Source organism: Kogia breviceps, chromosome 1, assembly GCF_026419965.1.
Source record: "Kogia breviceps isolate mKogBre1 chromosome 1, mKogBre1 haplotype 1, whole genome shotgun sequence".
NCBI classification, from domain to species: domain Eukaryota; kingdom Metazoa; phylum Chordata; class Mammalia; order Artiodactyla; family Physeteridae; genus Kogia; species Kogia breviceps.
The window spans coordinates 33,826,529-33,848,595 of NC_081310.1; the positions used below are offsets into that span (position 1 = coordinate 33,826,529).

The following is a 22,067-nucleotide window of genomic DNA, read 5'->3' on the forward strand; positions in this document are numbered from 1 at the left end:
GAGAGGGAAGTTACAGTAGTCATGGAGTTCAACTGGCATTTGTTTGCAGTGGCAATAATTATAAACGTCCCTCTTGATATATTTGAGCACTCTAAGTCCTTACATTAAACCTCCCAATACATCTTTAAGGTAGATATTAAGATCTTTATTTTATAGATGAGGAAACTGAGCCTCAGAGAATTTAAATATCTTACCCAATATTATACAGATAATTAGAGGCAGAGCCATGATTTAAACTTAAATCTGTGTGATTCTAGATACTGAGCTTTTAACCACCTCTTTGTATTGCAGCCCCCCACCTTGTAGTTTTTCATTCATTCAACAAATATTGAGTGCTCACATTATCCTAGGTGTTAGAATTGAAATGGTGAGTAAAACAGATGTACCCCCTGCCTTCACAGAGCTTAGAAAATAGAAGGAAAGACAGATTTTAACAAATGATCACACAAATATTGAATTACAAACTGTGGTTCATATTATGAAAGAAAAGTACAGGATTCTCTTAAGAGCATTTGACAGAGGCATCTAGTCTAATCTTAGAGGCAGGGAGGGAATCAGGGTTGGGAAATGCTTCTCTGAGGAAGTGATGCATTAACTGAAGTCCAAAGGCAAAGAGGCAAAGGGATAGACAAGGACATTCCAGGGAGTGGGATTAGCATGTGTGAAGGCCTTGAGGTGCCAGAAAACTTGGCCTATTCAGAGAACTGACAGCCATGGAAGGTAGAGCTTAGTAGGTAAGAGAGATAGGCAGAAAGTAAAGCCAAAGGCATGATCAGAGGTCCAGTCACATAGGGCCTTGTAGGCCTCTTAGACTTTTGCTTTGTAACCTAAGAGTATCTGGAAGCAGGGATGTGACATGAACCACATATTGGTTTTTAAACCTCTGGCTGCATTTGTGGAGTGTGATCTGGGGAGAAACCGGAGTGACTGTTGAGAAAATAGATGGAAGGCTCCAGGAGAGAGATGTTGGTGACTTGACTTAGTTTAAGGTTAGGGCAATGGAGATAATAAGGAGAGAACGTATTAGAGAGCTATTTAGGAAATCAAATTGTCAGGACTTGATGGGTTGAACATGGAGTGGAGGATGAGGGAGATCAAGTTGCCATGGATGGCTGGTGAGGTTCTGGCTTGAAGGGCTGGGTGTATGAGGGTGCCATTCTCTGAAATGGAGGATGTCGTGGGAGGGTTTTGTTTGGTGGGTGTGGTAGGCAGGGTAATGGCCTCCCAGAGATGTCCCTGTCCTAATCCCTGGGACCCATGAATATGCTACCTTATATGGCAAAATGGATTCTGTGGGTGTGATTAAGTTAAAGATGTTGAGATGGGGAGAGTTTCCTGGATTATCCAGGTGGGCCCAATGTAATCATAAAATCTCTCATAAAAGGGATGCAGGAGTATCTGAGTTAGCAGTTGGAAGTTGCTACCTGCTGGCTTTGAAGATGGAGGAAGGGGCCATGAGCCCATTAGTGCAGGTGGCTTCTAGTAACTGGAAAAGGCAAGGAAACAATTCTCCTCTAGAGCCTCCAGAAGGAATAGAGCTCTACGAACACCTTGATTTTAACCCAGTGAAACTCATTTTGGACTTCTGGCCTCAAGAACTCTAAGATAATACATGTGTGTTGTTTTATGCCCCCAAGTTTGTGGTAATATGTTGCAGCAATAGAAAACTAATTTCCTATTAGCATCGATCAAATGTGATCTCTGAGATAGAGGTCCTATCTTTCCCCAACTCCTATCTTTCCACCCACTTATTCCTTTCACTGAACTCCAGTCCTAGAGTTTATGTTGACCTTGTGCCTGAAGCTTTTTGTTTGTGTGTTTTTATGTTAGTTTTTCACAGGACCATGGAGGCCACATAGTTTAATCCTCACTATAGAGATGGTCACAAAGCCTGGGAAGTGGGTGCGGAGAGTGACCGTGTGGCATTGCTGGGTGTAGAACTCAGTTCTCTGGACTCTTGAACCAAAGCTTTCTTTCGCACCTTCTGCAGGGCGGGTCAGATCCTCCACTTTCCTGGAACAGTCCCAACGTCCACACCATTTTTTACTCCTGGCCACATCTGACTCCACTGGCTGACCCCTCTCTTCTGGCTGCTATCCTCAGCCCTAACTCCCAGCAGAAGTCCCCACTGGCTACTCCCACAGCCCAGAATGCCCCTGAGCCCAATCAGGTGCTGACTGCTGTCACAATGTCCACTGCATTTTGTTGCCGTGGTTGCCTTGCTCGGTTGATTTGTTTGTTGGCATCACATGGCTGCAAATGCCAGATGCCCAGGGTAAGTCTTCTAAGTTATTTAACCTCTTACTGCAATGAGTTCTTTGGAATATTTATTAAGCCTCCCTATCTGCTTCTTCATAATTAAAGCAAAACAAAGGGATGTTTTTATAAATACAAACCAAATACCTTCATGCATGTAGTCAAACACATGGCTGAATGTTGTTTGAGCTGCTGTTTAGTTCCTTCATTAGCCACATGGCCTAGGACCTTTTCCACACTCTCCTCAGTGCCCAAAGCCAAACTGGGGGAAGGAGTGGCCTATCTTGAAATCCCAGGAAGTTAGCACAGCATGTATCCAAATTCTTGCAGTTTGGGAGTTGGAAAAGACTGCAGGAGGTCAGCTAATGCAATCCCCTGCTCTCAGGTGAATAATGTGTTACAGAATACAGGGCAGCCCATTGTTGCTGTTAATATAAAACCCCTTTGGGGACAAACATTTCATAATCTTCCTGGAAAATACACAGAGAATCAAAACTAGCCGTTTTAGATCCCAAGACAGGATTTCTGAAAATGAGCCTGGCCCCTCCACCTGTCCACATGTCCACAAACCTCGCTGGACAGGTGTCTCATCAGACCTCCAGTCCTGTAGCCTTAGCCCCACCTGCAATTACAATAACTTCTGGGCTCATGCTGTAGAAATGGGGCATGTGGCTAGAGTCATACCCACCAGATGGGTGGAGCGGGAAATAAGCAAAAGGTACAAAGAACACAGAATTAGGCAATGGAATGAGGAAGCCCACATAGTCAGTGGCAGTGTTCACACCAGATCTTATTAAAAATCTGAGACTTTTCCAGCCCACATAGTCAGTGGCAGTGTTCACACCAGATCTTATTAAAAATCTGAGACTTTTCCTTTACATCAGGTTTGCCTCCTAGTATCAATTATTATAGGGATACAGAGATGAATAAGACACCAGCCCTGTACTCCAGGGGTTCATAATTAAGCAACTTTGGGAGTTCAGGAAGAGGTTGCATGAAAATGAATGTTAAAATGCCTCAGAGTTCATATAAAACAAATATGTTATGAGATACACTGGGGTTGACAGAAAGGTAATATTTTAAGTGTGCCAGGCTTAAACGTAAATCAGCTATCAAGGTCTACTTCTAATTTATGAGGTTGAATCAGGAAATCGCTACAAAATTAATCATCTCCAAGGATTTTGGTCACAGTCTTCTCCTCTTCAAAAATGAGCACACAGGGGCTTCCCTGGTGACACAGTGGTTGAGAGTCCACCTGCCGATGCAGGGGACATGGGTTCGTGCCCCCGTCCGGGAAGATCCCACATGCCGCGGAGCGGCTGGGCCCGTGAGCCATGGCCGAAAGAGCACAGGGAACCCTACCTAATGGGCTGTGGTGACCTCTAACTGGGCAGGAAGTCCAAAAGGGAGGGGCTCTCTGTATGTGTATGGCTGATTCATTTTGCTGTGCAGTGGAGGCTAACACAACATTGTAAAGCAACCATACTCCAATAAAAATTAATTTTAAAAAATGACTGATGCTTCTGTATCACCTAAAACAGCAGTCCCCAACCTTTTAGGTACCAGGGACTGGTTTTGTGGAAGACAGTTTTTCCACGGACCAGGGCGGGGGATGGTTTTGGGATGATTCAAGTGCATTACATTTATTGTACACTTTATTTCTATTATTATTACACTGTAATATATAATGAAATAATTATACAACTCACCATAATGCAGAATCAGTGGAAGCCCTGCACTTGTTTTCCTGCAACTAGATGGTCCCATCTGGGGGTGTTGGGAGACAGTGACACCCGAAGTGTGTTGCTTATATCCGGTCTACTCCGTAAGATGCAGCTTAATTGTCACTTGCCACTCACTGATAGGGTTTTGATATGAGTCTGCAAGCAACTGAGTTATTATGGTCTCCCTGCAGTCAAACCTCTCTGCTAATGATCATCTGTATTTGCAGCCACTCCCCAGCAGTAGCATCACTGACTCCGCTCCACCTCAGATCATCAGGCATTAGATTCTCCTAAGGAGTGCACAACCTAGATCCCTCGCATGCGCAGTTCACAGTAGGGTTCGTGCTCCTGTGAGAATCTAATGATCTGACAGGAGGCGGAGCTCAGGCGGTAATGTGAGCAATAGGGGAGCGGCTGTAAATACAGATGGGCTTCTCTGGCTCCCTGCTCACCTCTTGCTGTGCAGCCCGGTTCCTAACAGGCCACAGGCTGGTACCAGTCTGTAGCCGGGGGGTTTGGGACGCCTGACCTAAAAGGCAGTCTGCAGCCTGGCACTGGTCCTTCTATCCCTTACTGCACTCAGCACAATGGCTGACACAGCACATTCAAATTCAGTGAACTTGGCAAAAGTCACAAAAAGGAGAGCTCTGAATCTCTGCCCAATTCCTCTTTTCCCAGGCCTGATGAATATGTTTCCCAGCTCATCTTCCCTTTACCCACTTACAACTTAATTTAATTAAATAGTTCTTAAATATCTACTGTACATACTAAGCTTGAAGCTGGATCTGTAAAAATGAATAGACTACAGAGTCTGTAGAGGACAGGAGATCCTTTAATTTCCTGACCAAAATGACAAACTTAATTTTATTAGTAACCTTATTAATAAAAGGTTACTCACCTGGTCCCTTGCCAGGCTCCCTACCCAGCCCCCCATGAACGTTAGCATCTCTTCCACCTCAGGCTGATCCAACCCAGCCTTGAATCACATCACTTCCTGTTTCTTCTGAGTCTGGTTCCATCAATTATTCTCTCTCAGATGTTTTCATCCTCTCCTTTTCTATTGGATTCTTCCCTTGAGCACTTAGATATTTTAAGTCACTGTCATTCTTTTTTAAATAAAACTCTTAAAATATCCTTAAACCCCTCATTCCCTCCCAGAACTACCCTATTTCTCCTCCCATTTGGAGCCAAGTTTCAGGAAAGAGTTATCTATGTAAGTTCCTCCTACTTACATTTCTTCACCTTCCATTCACTTCCATTCCATCTCGGTTAGCAGGGGAAGTGGCACCAGGGAAACCAGGTAAAGAGAGAGTTTCAAGAAGGGGGAGCATTACATGTCCTAGTAATGTCAAGTGGGAAAATAACTGGAAAGAAACCATTGGTCTGGCATCTAAGAGGTCATGGGGCCCCTTTTTGGAGAGTAATTTGATATGATAGAGAATGAAATGCACCAATCACACAGGAAATTGGTAGTGAAGGAAAGGGGAGAAAAGGCAGACAGATCAAGGGGAGATTTTTTTTTGAGATGGGATGTTAATTTGAACATAAGTTGTGTTCTGTTTTATTTTTGAGGATTTTTGACGACAGGGAAGGCTCCAGTTAAGGAAAGATAGAAGATAAAGGGAGATCCGAGGAGGAGGCAGAACAAGATGGAATGAATAAAAGAGATAGAAGGACGAGTCTGGGGAAGATGACAGGTCTTCACCTGGTTGGGGGGAAGGATGAGTGAATTACTGACTTGGGGACCTAACTGGAGGAAGTTCTCTCTTAATGGCCTTTATCAGTTCTGTGAACTATGTTACCATATTTACCATCCCAGAAACCCATTCAGCCTACTTTCCTTAATTAAAAAAGAGGTGAGGAAAAAAAGAGGAGATTTTTCTCTAAAAATTATAGCTGTTATATACATCACATTAAATAAAACAGAAGAAATGGGAAAGATAGATGCAAAAGAATCAGCTATATACAGTTCCTTTAAATGAGTCTAGGGACCCAGCAAATGATCATTTGCTAAGGCTCATCTGTGCTCATTAAACTAGACCATAAGCTCCAGGAAGGCAGGAAATGTGTCTCTCTTGTCCAGTGTGGCATCCATAGTGCCCAGTTCATTCATAGTGCCTAGTTCAATGTCCACTGTGGCATCCATAGTGCCTAGTTCAATTGAGCACCTACAGCAGGTGTTCAATAATAGTTTGTTAGATGAATGAATAAAAATTCAAACACTTAGAAGTTTTGTTTAGCTTTTTTAAAAATCACAGTTAAAAACAGCTGGCTTCCTGGGCATGAGACCCATGAAATTGCACAGGGCTCCATGCTCAGAAGGGCCCCTAGTTTGGCTTAATGCTTTGCTTTTCTCAATTCTCAATACTATGAATAAGAGCCCTACCAATTATCTAGCCAAAATAACAAAAACACACATTTCTATAAAATATCACTAAATGAATATTTTAGATACATATGAATATAAAATTATCCATAGAGCTTTATCTTTAAAATTGAAAAATATATTTCAGGCTTACCTGAAGTTCTGGATCGTGGTTTTTCTTTCTGAAAATATGCCTCATACTCTCTGTAGACAATTTTCTTAAAGGAGGTTGCAAAAGTATTCGAACTGGAAATAGAATAAATTTGAAAGGCTTACATGACATCTACTTCGCACATTACAGCAAAATATATCTCATGTCCTCAGACTTTTACTAGAAATAACAGTATTTTTAACTGTAGTTCAGAAGCCCAAGGTCTTATAAATAAAAACAATAAGCGAAGTTAATAAAATAATTATTGGTGTCTTCAAGAATATTCTGTTGTGATAACCATTCTTTCACAAATTTAGTCTGCTCTAACCAATCCTGTTACTCAGAATCAATTTTCTAAAATAGAACCCAAGATGATAGTGTGAACCCAAACTTTAGGCTTAGATTTGAAGTGATTAAAGACATGACCAAATCCCTTATGAATAAATATGTGAGCTGTTTTTCAACTTATCAATCAAACACAGTCTTCTGTGACTGGGGAAAATTGTAAAGAACTATTGATTTGGTGGACTCTATTTCTTGCTGAGAAGTTGAAGATAGCTAATGGAGTCAAGGCCCTGAGATTCATATAGGAAACAAACAAATGAAAAACCTAAGTCTCAGAAAGTTTAAGAAACTTGCCCAAGGAGAATCAGTTGATAATGGCAAAGCCAGGATTCAAAAACCATTGTACAGTCATCCCTTGGTATCTGTGGGAGGTTGGTTCCAGGATGATCCTGGACGCCAAAATCTGTAGATGTTCAAGTCCCTTATATAAAACAGACTAGTACAGTTAGCCCTCTGTATCTGCAGGTTCCATATCCACAGATACCAAGGGATGACTGTTTTCATGGTTAAAAATTCAGAGAGAGGGCAGCAGGGAGAGTACTGGGATACTTTCCCATCTTTTTCTTCAGTGTCTCTAAAGATGGGCACATGATTCCTATCCTTGTCTTAAACTCAAAGATGAAGGAAAGATAATTAGGGGAAATTTCTTACCAATGTCTAAACCAGTTGCCCATATTGGCTTTGTTATGCTTCCTAATCCAGAGAGTGGCCCCACTATAATTAGGGTGTAACAGAGAGGGATACTAATCACATTTGCCATGATGTCTATGTAGCACAGAAGCTAAGAGAACTGGTTGTAAATTCAGAGTGTCTGGGTTTGAATCCTGTGTCTACCCCTTGTTAACTATATAACCTTGAAAAGTTTATTTAATCAATTTGTGCCTCTGTTTCTGTAATTGTGAGATGGGACTAATAGTAAAATCTCCCTCACAGAACTGTTACACGTTTTAAATAAGTTAATACCTACAAAAGGTTTAGAGCTGGCACATTGTAAATATTCAATGCATGTTATCTAGTAGTATTTTTAAAATATAATGAAAATTGGATTTTAGCTTTCAGGTTTTCCCGGTGAGCAGAAAAATCTGTAATTATAGCCATTCTCATAATTTTAAAATGTAAGATACAAGAACTGTGTTAATATTTGGAAGCAGAATTAAAGGAGGCATGAGTAAGTATTAGCTATTGAAGGTGGTAAGTTCTCAGTCACTGGAAGCATTCAAGTAGAAACTAGACACTATTTGCTAGGGGTATTGGTGCTTTGGGTGTGGGGAAAAGTAAGAAGTTAACATGAAAGTTGAAAATGAATTAAACAACCTCATAGAGTTTTTAGAGCCCAAGAACCCCAGGATTCTGTATGTTAGTTTGTGTCCCTAATGTGGAGGTCCATTTTTATTAATCTGTGGTGGTAATTTTGTGTGTTTAGTTTTATGTACAATTGAAACGTAGCTCCCATCCCTAACCCTAGATCTTTAGATACAGTATAGGTGACAGTATAAAATCTTTACTAAGAAAAATTAGTCTTTTTGTTTGTTTTGCTGTACACGGGCCTCTCATTGTTGTGGCCTCTCCCGTTGCGGAGCACAGGCTCCGGACGCGCAGACTCAGCGACCATGGCTCACGGCCCCAGCTGCTCCGCGGCATGTGGGATCTTCCCGGAACGGGGCACGAACCCTTGTCCCCTGCATTGGCAGGCAGACTCTCAACCACTGCGCCACCAGGGAAGCCCTTATTTATTTTTATTTTATTATTATTTTTTAAATTAGTCTTTTATCTGGAGTAGTTTTAATAGAGGTATGTTTCCTAATATGTTTCCCTGTGTGTATTATGTGTGCGTACTGAGGTATATTTATTTTAATTTGAATAATTGAATTGCTATTGGAAAATAATTTGTCTGAAAGTTAAAGATGACATGAATTCAAACAATATGCATATTGAATTTTCCATTTATGAGGACTATTTAAGGATGATTTATTCATAATAAAACCATATAAAGCTAGAATACTTGAGGAAAAATATATATGTATTTTTTTCACTATCTGTTATTATATACATGTGATTGAACATGTTTCCTTAGGGAAATTTTCAAAAACATTCACTTCAGCCCCAGAGCAAGAATAAAAGATATATTTCACCTCTAAAAGGCACTGTCCTGCCAATATTACATGAAATAAGGAAAGATCTTTGCTTTGTGCTAAAATACACTTTAGCAAAGGATGGAGTTGTCTATGTTGATTTCTTTACAGCGAGTATCATTAGCTCTAGGTGTAGGACAATTTAGAACAAGTTCTTAGTTTAAGCAGCCAGATACAAGGTTAGATTTTTCACATAAAAGTACTAGAAAGAAATGACATGATTTGAGGTTCAAAAATATGGACAGTTGGTCTGGATTATCACTGTATGGTTTTGACTCAATAATTGATACCAGAGGAACAACTCTTCCCAGAATTCTGGAAACTCAGCCACAGAAAGGATAGGATGACCAATCATGGCTTCCTATGTGAATTTACCATATGAATCAGGGTTTGGCCCTATGTGATTCTGCCTCCACAATTCTGCTTGTTATTCTTGTTAATTACAGAAGAAAGAACAAACTCCAAAGCATAAGCACAGTGTGACACAGGAAAGCCAGCAACCAAGTTAGTGTTCCACCCAAGAGCAGGACAATTAATGTTGGAAAGACTGCTACTTCCTTTGGGGTTTTAGTTAGCAGCAGTTCTCTAAGGGTGTGGGTGTGACCTAGATTATCACCTTGAAATACAATATTTTAAATGTATTTAAATGTACAATATTTAAATAAGAAGTCCCTCTTTTTTTTAATACAAAAAAAGAGGGACTTATTATTATTACAAGACCAAGATGCAATGCCCTCCAAAATAACCCAATTACAAAGAAAAGATTTTGAAAGGGGTAATGTTATACAGTAAGGGGCTTAAAACATTACAATATTTTTTTGGCAGATTGCTTTGGTTTCGAAACTGTAAAAGAGGAACACATCTTTCACAATCGCTTAAACTGTAATGTTAAGTTAAAAAAAGAAACAAGTCACACTAAGAGGTTTACCATTAAAAGAAATAAAAACATAACTAACTGGAAATATTGAGTAGAACCTATGATTTGTTTAATTTCTGTGAAGTCTTATTTTTAACCTTTTAATTAGGAAAAATAGTTTGCAACTCAAATACAGTTTTATTATTTAACCCCCCTCTAAGTCACATATACCTTTTAATAGTGACTCTATCAAAATAGCCAGAGTAGACCATATCCCAGGGAGTGATTAAGAATGAGAGAAAAATGAAGAATCACACGAAACAGAAAAATGGTAAAAGAACAACAATGTTGCATTTTTATGAACTGATGATGTTTTGAAAGTCATTTATAAGAAAACAACAAAATTATGGCAGTTGTTATCGAATAACCTGCTTATAATAAAGTACACAGTGTACACCTTTAGTTTTAGAAGATGAAGTTATGTGGACATGGAATAAATAATATGTAACTAGAAGTTTAATAAAATACTAGACTACTAAAAATCTGGAACAAGAGTGAAGAGGTAGGTACCTGGTGCTTTTGAGTCAATCAATATATTAAATCAACAACCAATCATACTAACAAAACTGTATTAACAGCAAACTTGAAACAGTATCTAGCCAGTCAAACAATATTTTCTATATCCTCAGAATGATAAACTTGTATTATTGGAGGCAAAATGAGCATCCACCAAGCTTATTTTATTCATTATACTCTTCTATTAATTGTATTTACCTACCTGAAGTTAAAAAAAAAAAAAAGCAATGCAATTGCAAAGGGAATGCTCTCTAAAAGAAATAGATTGTCCTCCCTGGAGAAGCCCACCGGTCGCCATGCCTGCCTTACCTAAGGTTTGTGGACTCGGGGAGATAGTTCCAGCTGATGCTCTGAGCAGCCACGTAGAACTGCCTTAGCCGCGCAGCTTCAGCCCCTAGGCTCCCCCAGCCTGCCCAGCTGAAGCCCAGGACCACGAGGACCCAGAGGCAAGGGCGAGCTGGGAACATGGTTCCTTTCCTGCCTCTGCCTCAGCCGATTGCGCCCAGCTTGGCCAGGCTTGGCAGCTGTCGGGACTGCAGTGAGGGCCCCGAGGCGGCGGGTGGCAGTGTCCTCCTCCTCTTCAGCTCCCCCAGGCGTCGCGGCAGCTGCAGCCCGCGCTGTCCCCACCTCCTCGGGCCTTTCCAGGCTGGGGTTGACTAGGTCACTGCTCCAGATGACAGGAGGTTATTAGGGAGAGCAACCAGGTTAGTGACTGAAGAAAGGGCAGCAATCAGCGGCTCTAGGAGGCAGGGCAGTGCTCAGGGATTCATGAGACGGGGCAACATGTCCTCTCAGCTTCCATCTGCTAACCCCACGGCTCAGTAGCCCCTCACCTGACCCCGCCGCCATAAACACTGCCTGGGGCAGAGTTCATACTTACCAGGCGCTCTGCAATCCCAGGGCAGAGTGGGACCCAAATCCTTTTACCACACTGCTCTCCTTCTGATCAGAGGAAGAGGGCCCTATGCCCTGTTACTGGGCACAGAAATATTGTATTTTCAAGTGGTTAGGAAGCAAGGGGATGGTCACGTGAATGGGGCCTGCTGGCCTGGCCCACTTTACTGACTTCTACCCATGCACAGTTCTGTCTTTTAAAAAATATATATGTATATTGAAATATAGTTGATTCAATGTTGTGTTAGTTTCAGGTATACAGCAAAGTGATTCATATATATATACATATAATTTTTAGATTATTTTCCACTATATCTGGAAATATTGAGTAGAGTTCCCTGTGCTATACAGTAGGTCCTTGTTGATTACCTATTTCACATATAGTAGTGTGTATATTTTAATCCCAAACTCTTAATTTATTTCTCCCCCCTTCCTCTTTGGTAACCATAAGTTTGTTTTCTATGTCTGTGAGTCTATTTCTGTTTTGTAAGTAAGTTCATTTGTATCATTTTTTTAAGATTCCACATATAAGCGATATAGGATATTTGTCTTTCTCTGTTGCACAGTTCTGTCTTGATAAGGGCCTGTGGCCACCTAAGGCAGTGACAGAGGAGAGGGCTTAAAGAGCTTCACTGAGAGAATCAGACCAGATTTCAATCCCACTTACTAGCTATGTTCTCTTGGATAAGTTACACAACATCTCTGGATCTCAATTTTGACACCTGCCAAACAGGGATGATAATAATAGTTTTTTCCAATAGGGTGGTTGGGAGGATAAAAGAACACTGTGAAGTATATCATTCCTAGCAGTTGGAAAGCACACAGCACGTGTTGATTATTCTGATTATATTTTTCCTGCCTCCAGGGCCCTTTATGTTTCTTGGAGGATCTGGCTGTTTCACATGGCCTTAAGATATGATTTTGCTATTTATAGAGAATCTGAGAATTATCTTGTCTGAAGCATCACTATGACTTATCCTGGGTCCCCTGAATCTACATGCCTCCAAGCTTCTATGATTTGTCTCAACAGATTCAATAAATTGTAACCTAGCACCTCACATGAGATCTCTATGATGTCTTTAGTCTCCTCAACATGTGGTCTCCGTCTTTGCTTCTTGGCTGATATTATTTGATCAACTCAGACTGTCCACTCTCTGAAGTCCAGTCAGAGTTCTATCTCCTTGATTCTGGGCCAAATTGACTTTTCCATTTTATGAATTCCTACCACACTCTTCAAATAACATACTGATGTTGATTACTCTCTATCACTTTGTATTGGTGTCTATTGTGTCCCCAACTAGATGATAAGCTATTCAAGAACAGGAACAGTGAGTGCCTTATCCTTCTGTATCTGTAATATCAGTGGTTCACAAAGCTGATAAACCATCAGAATTCCCTGGAACAATTTTACAAAAGGTAGATTCTGACTCAGGAGACAGGGTGATAATCATCGTCCTATAACACGGAGCCTAGTGATCGGCATAAAGTAAGCAGTCAGAGACGCTATGTACAGTATATGAGTGAAACTTTTTAAAAGCAATGTGTCCCCAGACTTACTAGAGCATGGACTTGAGGATATGGGGAGGGGAAAGGGTAAGCTGGGACGAAGTGAGAGAGTGGCATGGACATATACACACTACCAAATGTAAAATAGATAGCTAGTGGGAAGCAGCCGCATAGCACAGGGAGATCAGCTCGGTGCTTTGCGACCACCTAGAGGTGTGGAATAGAGAGGGTGGGAGGGAGACGCAAGAGGGAGGAGATATGGGGATATATGTATACATATAGCTGATTCACTTTGTTATACAGCAGAAACTAACACACCATTGTGAAGCAATTATACTCCAATAAAGATGTTTAAAAAAAAAGCAATGTGTCCCTAAATCCCAAGTTTACTACCAAAATTCTTGCAAAATTTTGTAACCTTTAGTTAGACTTTCACCATTTTTATTTGTGTGTTTTATTTGCTCTTTATTTGCATGTTTAACTAGTCTGTGTGACATGTTCATTGCCTCACATTTCACAGAGAGGACAACTATATTGTTTGGCTCTATATTTTTTTGTATCAGTTTCACACAACTACTGTGTAACTTTCAATAACCTATTTATTAAGCATGTGAATTAAAGAATGTGTAAAACGCACTCAGACGATGAAGACATTTTTCTGCTTCTCTGATTTTCTTGTGTGTTTATGGTGGTGGTAAGATACATATTTGCTCACTGAAGGGTTGAGCTTGTAATTGGGACTACTGTGATTGTGCATTACATTCATGTATGCAAAGTGACGGACACAGATCTTATTCAACAAAATGTCAAATAATAGAACAAGGCATTTGGGAGAATCCTTTTAATTAGACATTCGAGTATTGGTCTTTGGGTCCTCTGGGGGAGAATAACCAGTGGAGGGAAGGTCTACAGTGACATGTACCTTCCTGTCTTGATTCTTAGTCTTCTGCAGCCTCTGGTGCCATCCAGAGGCTTCTCTTGAAGCCTCGCAGCAGAGGTCTAAAAGCCTTCACAAACAGCAAGCAGTGAAGACCCAGGAAATCCTACAGAAACTCCCTCAAGTCAGAGATGCCTCCTGCCTTCCAGCAAAGTAGAGGATGATTTCCTCCAATCCCAAAATAAAGAGGCATTCTTATTTTTCTGCAGTCTGGTCTTCTGGTGAGTCAGATGCTCCAGGCTCTAGTTAATTACTATCTCAAGTAACAGCTGGGGCAAAGCCCACAGACCACGGCACAAACATTCAGTCCCAGTTCTGAGGCTTGTGTTGGAAGAAGAGGAAATGGGGCAGGAAGGGGTGGTGGGTGGAGAGTTGGGGCTTGTGGTGCAGCCCTGCTCTGGTCCAGAGCTAATCTAAAGGAAATTCCATGCCCCTTATTCACAAGTATTTACAGAAAACTGTGGCAAATAAGCTACAGTTACAGTCAAGTCTGTCGGGAAGGCTGATGTTCAAAAATAGGATCCTGTGGAGGTTGAGTGAGGTGACCAAGAGAAGGACAGGTCTCTGAAAATGAGACAAAAAATTAAAATAATTATATTTTCCTGAAAAAGATAAAAGAAAGCTCTCAGCCTATGTACCCCCTAAGGCTTAGTACAATCTTTTTCTAGATTCCAGATATTCTGCCACCTAGACTACTTCTCTTAGGAAACTCAACCATTCACTGAGCTTTTTGGGAGAGAGAAGTTACCATGTTCCTTTTGTTTTCCTAGCAGGTCACATAGGGAATTGGCTCCATAAAGTCTGTACAATTTTTCTAGCACTTGTGACTTCTGGTGAGCAAGCAAAACTGCCATATCAGTACCACCTAGCAGCCAGTAATTGAATGTCATAACATCCTGACATAAGTTATGTCTAATTAGAACATTTCTATCCTGGAGGAAATGGAAGTCTTCTTATGAACTCACTTTCTATTGTCACTCTACTGCTATACCTGTCCCCTACTGCCAGCACAATTTCCTGCATGGTTTGAACATTTAATACATGGTTAAAATGTGACTCATGATTATATAAAGAAAAGTCAACCTTTATATTCTTCCTTTTCCCCCTACTGTTCTATTTTCTTCAGAAATACTTTCATAGATAACTTACCTTAAGGGTTTGGGTCAAATGCAGCATTTGTAAAAACTCCATATGTTCCTAGGTGGCTAAAGAAGAGAAACACAAAGATGACCTGCCATATTATGCTTTGTTCTTGACCCCAGTCCTGCACATAGTTCCTCCAGAGACCATGGATTACCATCCCACCCCTGGAATTCTCTGCTTTTAGTGGGAAAGAAGAATAAAACCAAAGAGATTTTCAAGATCCCACTTCACAGCTCTGGGTAATTTGCATTGCACTTTATACCCATGTTATTGTTGATGCTTTAGGTACTCAATACTTGCTATGCCCCTGCTGCAACTTCTTCTTGGTGAATTATAAAATTCCAGCCTTGATACTTGATCATGTGGCAATAGTTTTCAAAGAATGGTAGTACTGCTCCCTATAGGCATTTTTTGATTTTCATAATGATCGAGACTTACTATTGACATTTAAGCAGGGGCCATGGGTGCTGGATGTCCTAATATGCCTGGGGCGCAAAAGAATTGTCTTAACACACTCCACATAACTTTAGAATAGCTACTCAACGTTCACGGAGGTGAAAAATCTCTGAGCCTGCAACTTAACTGCTTTACATATAAATGTTAAATTTTTGTGCATCTTTTAAAATGTAATTGCCATGTGAATTAAGGGAAGGTAATAACAGGTTTTCCAACTCTTTGCCAGAGTTGTTCATCATTAAAAAAAATCAGGTTGGTGTTGGCAATGGTTCTGATACTGTTTGAATCACTAACAGAATATTCCTCTCAGTTGACCTTTATGCTGTTGCCTTCATAGTGATTCTGTTTGAATGAAGGTACAAGCATCTGATGACCCCATAGCATCTGCTGGTATAGTGCCTCAGCTCTAGCATTTTATTTCCAAGTCACTTCCCCCTGTATTGCTCCTTTATGTTATCATTAGGGCACCTACTGATTTTTAAAAACATTGTGTATTGCTAGCACATATTATCTGTATATTTTCAGAACTAGTCAAGGGGACATTGCCAAAGATTTATTTCAAAAAGCGTTCATCTGTATAATCATTCTGACATACTACAGTGAATTAAAAAGTCAAACTAGAAAAACTTAATCATAAAACATTTCCATCTTACCTTTGAGGGTTCAAGGGGCTTTTTCCTTCATCTGAAATAAGCAAAAAGACACAGAAGATTGGTTTAAGAATAAAAATTGAGATGAGGGAGAAAGGCCATCAGTGATAGGGATTATTGGGGGGAGTCAGCAGACTGATTTCCAGATGGGCTCATTATACGAGAGGTGTAGGGAACATCCCTCCCTAAGAGGTGGGACCTGTTTTAGGCTAAATTAAAGTTCAACGATATGTAACTCCAGAGTCCACTCATCTTTCTCCACTTCTCTTTCAGTAACAACCTCTCCTCCTACCTCTGGTCCTTGCCTTCATCTTCTTCACTACTCTTGGTTGTTGTTGAGACCATTGGTTCTCGAAACTCATTTCTTTGGCACTAGAGGCCCTCTATCTTTGCATCCTTTGTCACACTCCCTCAGTCGTTATTTGGGCAAGCTAAGCAAGTAAACAAATCCAAACCAACATAACAGTGGATGTTTTTCTCCCCTGATCACATATGTGATTGGGGGCCTTCTGTCTTAATCCAAACAATGGACTCTGATTTTGGAAATTTTAAACATGGCAGCAGGTCTGTCAATCATCCCATGGGTAGATAAAGAAGGAAAAGCATCTCATGCCTAAATACATTTAGAAAATATTAAGTGACACGAAGATGAACAAGTATATTACAGGGCATGACTGAGCCTTCAGTGTAATAATGAATGTGCACTTTGAATTTGCAGGGGAGGGACACAGTATGCAGCATTTTCCTAGTATTTAACCATAGAATCCTAGAAAGTTTAAAATCAAATTGGGACAGGTCAAGGTAAAATTCCCCATCTCCACAAATGAATTTGTTTATTATAAAGATATTGGAGGATGGGTGGCTGCTGGTCCCTCTCCACGGTTCAGAGGGTTCCCTGGAAATGTCTCAAAACTAAAGAAAGAACTTGGGGAAAATGCAGGAATAGGGTGATTCCTACATGGTAATGGAAATTAGGATTCAGGTCTTAGGAGCTCTCACCTCTGCCTTCTGGATTTGGTTAACCAAGCACAAATGTTGCATGGAGCGAATGGTTGTAGCTTTTTGGTCTTTAAGTAGTGTTATTGTTTGTCTATTGTCCTATTTACTCACTCACAGAAGAGCATATGAGGGAACATTAGAAAACCAGCCTAATGTGATGGTGGCTTTGTGAAGGGAGAGAGCATGAGAATAGGAAACAAGGGGTTCTTCCTCTGAGCAGTTAAAAATAGGGAGGGTGGGAGGGAGGAAGATGCAAGAGGGAAGAGATACGGGGATATATGTATACGTATAACTGATTCACTTTGTTATAAAGCAGAAACTAACACACCATTGTAAAGCAGTTATACTCCAATAAAGATGTTAAAAAAATAGATGTGGAAATCTCAATTCCATGAGAATGCTGGCAGATACTTTTAACATAGCCACTTTCTGTTCCTGGATTTGAGCATCCCTGACCCCTCTGATACCCCCACTTACTTTCCATGAGGAAAGATGAAGCGACCCATTAGCTTATTAGAAGAGGATTGGCTTATTATTGGCTTCTCTTGTTGCGGAGCACAGGCTCTAGGCATGCGGGCTTCAGTAGTTGTGGCATATGTGCTCAGTAGTTGTGGCGTGCGGGCTCTAGAGCACATGCTCAGTAGTTGTAGCTCACGGGCTTAGTTGTTGCGTGGCATGGGGATCTTCCCGGACCAGGACTCAAACCCGTGTCCCCTGCACTGGCAGGCGGATTCTTAACCACTGTGCCACCACAGAAGCCCCTTGTTTTCTTTTAATGCAAATGTTTTCAGACATGAACTACTGAAGTTGTCGTTTCACTGCCCTGCCCCAAATCACATGAAAGAAGAAAATAAGGAGGATATTCTTTCCTATTTACCTTTCTGTCTGCAACGCTTTCTTAGCAGAGCGAGGAGTAGCCCACCCGTCACTAAACCTGTTGTAGAAGCCACTGCTCCACCAAAATAAGTCAAGGCTTCCTGGATAGTCAATGGCCCCGCTGCAAAATAAACACATGCACAAGTGCAAGACATAAGAAGGCTATTGTGCAGAAGACCATCATTCCCCCAGGAGGTCCCCAAGAACTCTAAGATGTGAGATCAAGTAAGTCATCATAGGTCCTGGCAGTGCTAACAAGCCGGCACAAAAAGATCTGGAAGTCATAAACCACTGCAACAGAATGGGGTGCACGCAGGGCCTGATTTTCTTCCTAATGCTTAAATATCGAACATAATTTCCAAAGGAGTCAGGGTAAGGACTCAATAAAAGGAATTAGATGATTAAATGGTAGACACAATACATGGAAGTTTAGATAAACAAAATAAACTGTGGGTAATTGGGGGCGGTGGCAATTGAAGATTTTCATGTGATGAAAAGTAGTTACAACAAGCAGCTAGAGAAAAGAAATGAAAAAAAGGGAGGGGGATGAAATAAACCTTACAAACAGATGGAGCTTAATTAAGGAAGATATATTGTATTTTTGGAGGTATATGTTAAACAAAGATCTTCTGAGATAATAAATTAGGATTCTGCATTAAATAACCTTCAGTTTAAAACATTTTGAAACTTCAAGATGTACTACACACAGATTATAAAGAAATGAGAGTATTCATTTCACAAATTGGAGCTTTGAAAAAGGAGTGGTGATTGTTTACATAGAGTCACTGAATTTGATTCCCACTACTCTGCATGAGGTACAGAGATGCTGTCTGATTCATTGTGAAACAATTATTAAATGCAGGGGAAACCCAGTGATGGAAAGCAACCACTATCAGAAATACTCAGAGGAGAAACACTGATTTCATTATTTTCCATATCAAAGCGACTTCCTAACCCATATGAGAAATAAACCTTGGCACGCTGGCATGATAGCTGACCACTGGCCATTCTCTTGGCACACTGTTCTCGCTGAGCCACTAAGTAAAAGACCCTCTGGGCAATGGAAGCTGCAGGTTGATCCATAGCTGAAATTTCCTCGAGGGTTGGAGCAGTTCATCACCATTGGCTCAGTAACGTGTAGCTTGGAGCAGTTGACAGCTGCAGAAAAAAAGCATGCAGGAAAAACAAGCGTATAGAATGAACACAAAAGAGATTATGGATTCATTTGAAACCTGGCTAGCATTGCCATTAGATGAGGTAGAATACAAAAGATCAGAAAGGAAATGAGCTACTTTTGACATTCCCACTAGCCCTTCCAACATCACATGTACTAAGATATCCACTCACAGAATGATAGCCAAAGAACTAGGATGGACACATAGTGACAATTTAATAAAATACCTGCCAGTGGATTGTGATCGATCTTACCTACCCAAATACTATTTTCAAAATTTTGCGTCTCAAAAATACTGTTGTCCTAAATGTCATTATTACTAACATCGGCAATAAGCTGGCATGTCAGCACATATTTCTTAACAAGTGTTCAGCATAGCTGGCCTCTGGAAGTTTGAGAGAGGTAGAGACTTCCATACTCACTAAATGATTTGTCAGGGAATTTCAGGCTATTCTCCTAATTTTGTGGATTGAAAACTAAATATAACTCAAACTTCACTCAACTCAGGAAACTGAATTTAACTCAGACAAATGTTATTGAGCAACAGTGACATTTGCAAAGCACTGTGCTATGCTTCCTAGGGAAAACAGTGATGAAAGAGGCACAGTGCTTCGTGCATAGGGCAATAGGTCTTCAAGAGGTATCAGTCATGATTTATCTTTTTATTTAGCTTCCAATTATGAAAATATGGAATATTTACACTGCCACATCATTAACAGAATTGAAACTTATATTTCACAATTCATATAGCTGGTTTCGTGTTTAGCATGTGTATTGTTCTAACACATTTTGGACATTTACATATGTTTCCTCCTTTAGGTCTTTGAGTACCAGGGCATTACCTTGTGACATAAGGAAGGGGAAAAGTTGGTATGCCTGTTGCACATTGCTTCTAATTGGGATTGGTGTGGATTTCATGGAGGAGCTGACACTTGAAGTGGTCATTGGGGTTGGATGGGATTTCGACAGGCATGTACAGTGACTAGCTTGCTGGAAGATAGCATCAGAACTGCCTGTTCCTTTTCACATTACCTCTGCATGCTGGAGCTACTGCTGTCCATTGTCCAGAAGGTCTGCATCGGAGAGCACTATCTCCCATGAGTGTGAATCCAGCTTTGCATCCAAAGTGGCAAGTGGTATTCAAACCAAAGTTTCCCAGATGATGCTGACAAGACATTGTTCCCTGCTTTGGAGTGATGAGGGATGGGCATTGCACTTCTACAGTAGGAGCTGATACTATGTCTGTTGTGAGAAAATGTTTCAATTTAGAGAGCTCCCAATTAGAAGGAGCACAACAGAGTTAAGACTGACATGGAATAACTGCCTTCCACTCCTTTCATAATCAGGGAGGTTCTAGCAATAGCTCCTTAAGAAAGTTACGGAAAACTATTAAAATCAGGTATGGAAAACCAGGTGAGAAAAATGATATAAAATTGTCCTTGGAGAGATGATTCTCCTGGCCAGAAGAAGAAATTGGAGGGGGGGGGGCGTCAATGTTACTGATACTAAAAACAAAACAAAACAAAACCAGAATAATTGGTGTAGAAATATAAGAATTCAGTAGAAAGAGAAATATGTATAGGCCAATTGCTTGCTCAGTGCTGCTTTATTGGGAGGTGGTATTGTCCTCTGGCCAAAGGTCAGCATGAAATGTGAGGCGTGGATATTGCCACTGGCTGTCACTAACTTGCCACGTGGCAGAAAGATGGCAGTTGACCCCTCTCCACTTCAGTTCCTTGATTTGAAACACTGGACTGGTGACAACACCCCTAGTGCTCTCTCCTGGCGATGAAGCAATGGAAACCATTCCGTCAACTCAACAAAGCTCTTTGAGACAAAGAGGCCACAATTACGTAAGAAAATCTGTGCTTAAGAACCGGTGTTATCTTTTATTCACAAATGTGAAAAAGTCCTGTCACTCCTTAAACATTTTAAAATCCAGGCTGTGTTTCCTAGACCCCAGTAGATAACCCACTTCATGACACGAAGTGGAGCTTTCACAATAATAATGATATCATGTGTGCCTGTCATATACTAAGAGTGTATATAAGTGTTTGTTATTTTTGTTGAGGAAATTTCCAGAAGAAGGGCTGTCCCGCCAAGTGTATCCTGGTTTACCGTCACAGGTCGGTCGGGGTGCTGTCCATCTTCCAGAAGCTGTGCATTCAACATGGTTGGACCCCTCCAGCTTAAAGCCCTCGTTACAGGAGAAATGGCAGGTGGTGCCAGCAGTGAATTCTCCATGAGTGTCAGGACAATCCAGGCTTCCCTGCTCTGGGGCAGATAGTTCTGGACACTTGATGGCTAGAGAATCAAATCAAGAATGTCACAATCTCCAAATTGATTTGGAAGCCCTGTTTTGCACCAAATTTATTCATTCACATTTTCAACAAATATTAACTAATTATTGAGCTCCCACTGTGTCAGGTGTTTTGCTAGGTAGCAGGCATTTCACAATGAACACAGCAGGTCATGAAGTACAAAGGGCAGGGGGGAGGGACGGTGGGCTTGCAGAGAGGAGTATAGGGAGAAGTCACAAAAACAAAGAAGTCAAGGATTTAGGCAGTCATATTCAAGAACTCACAATTTCATCCTCTTCTGTCTACATCTGCTGCTTTAGAGACCTCATAGCCTCCCCCCAGCTCTCACTGTCCTATCTGTGTAAATGCAGTCCAGGTTTGCACTTCTGTCCTTCCTCCTGCCTGAGACTACTTCCTGTTAGATATCCTGCTGTCTCCATAAATTCAACACGGCTAAACCTGCAATGATCATCTTGGGTCCTAATCTACTGGATCTCCAGGCTTTTTTTTTTTTTTTTTTTTTTTTAAACCACAGTTTCATAGCACAGGAAAAGCTCAAAACCTCCTGATGAAGCTAGATTAGTTCCTGGGAAGTCCCTGAACTGACCTCATGTGTTCTTCCCTCTGGTTCTTGGCTAACACTGCCCTAAATTTCTTTCAATTTTTACTGAATAAAATCCCACCCATCCTCTAGCATCCAAATGAACACAGCCTCGCTAAAGCCTCT

General features: G+C 40.9%; 2 protein-coding genes across 11 annotated transcripts in view; both read right to left on the reverse strand.

Annotated features, from left to right (window-relative positions):
* F5 (coagulation factor V) overlaps positions 1 to 10,940 on the reverse strand; it is a 78,108-nt gene extending 67,168 nt beyond the window's left edge. For 2 of the 3 annotated variants that reach the window (XR_010839895.1, XM_059042151.2), the window contains exons 1-2: positions 10,715 to 10,940; positions 6,500 to 6,591 (exon numbers count right to left, since the gene is read on the reverse strand). Coding sequence is in view for 2 of the 3 variants with exons in the window: in XM_059042151.2 (XP_058898134.1) it covers positions 6,500 to 6,591; positions 10,715 to 10,872 (250 nt within the window). In the remaining variant the exon portion in view is untranslated. The remainder of the gene's footprint in view (positions 1 to 6,499; positions 6,592 to 10,714) is intronic. The other variant, XM_067030411.1, reaches the window with a different exon arrangement.
* Positions 10,941 to 13,631: 2,691 nt separating this feature from the next.
* Positions 13,632 to 22,067, reverse strand: part of SELP (selectin P) — a 46,127-nt gene continuing 37,691 nt past the window's right edge. For 5 of the 8 annotated variants that reach the window (XM_059042215.2, XM_059042241.2, XM_067030442.1 and 2 more), the window contains 7 exons: positions 21,159 to 21,344; positions 20,073 to 20,282; positions 18,839 to 19,024; positions 17,868 to 17,987; positions 15,995 to 16,025; positions 14,892 to 14,947; positions 13,632 to 14,306 (listed from right to left, as the gene is read on the reverse strand). In XM_059042215.2, the coding sequence (XP_058898198.1) occupies positions 14,893 to 14,947; positions 15,995 to 16,025; positions 17,868 to 17,987; positions 18,839 to 19,024; positions 20,073 to 20,282; positions 21,159 to 21,344 (788 nt within the window). In that variant the 3' untranslated portion in view covers positions 13,632 to 14,306; position 14,892. The remainder of the gene's footprint in view (positions 14,307 to 14,891; positions 14,948 to 15,994; positions 16,026 to 17,867; positions 17,988 to 18,838; positions 19,025 to 20,072; positions 20,283 to 21,158; positions 21,345 to 22,067) is intronic. The other 3 variants (XM_067030473.1, XM_067030466.1, XM_059042231.2) reach the window with 1 other exon arrangement.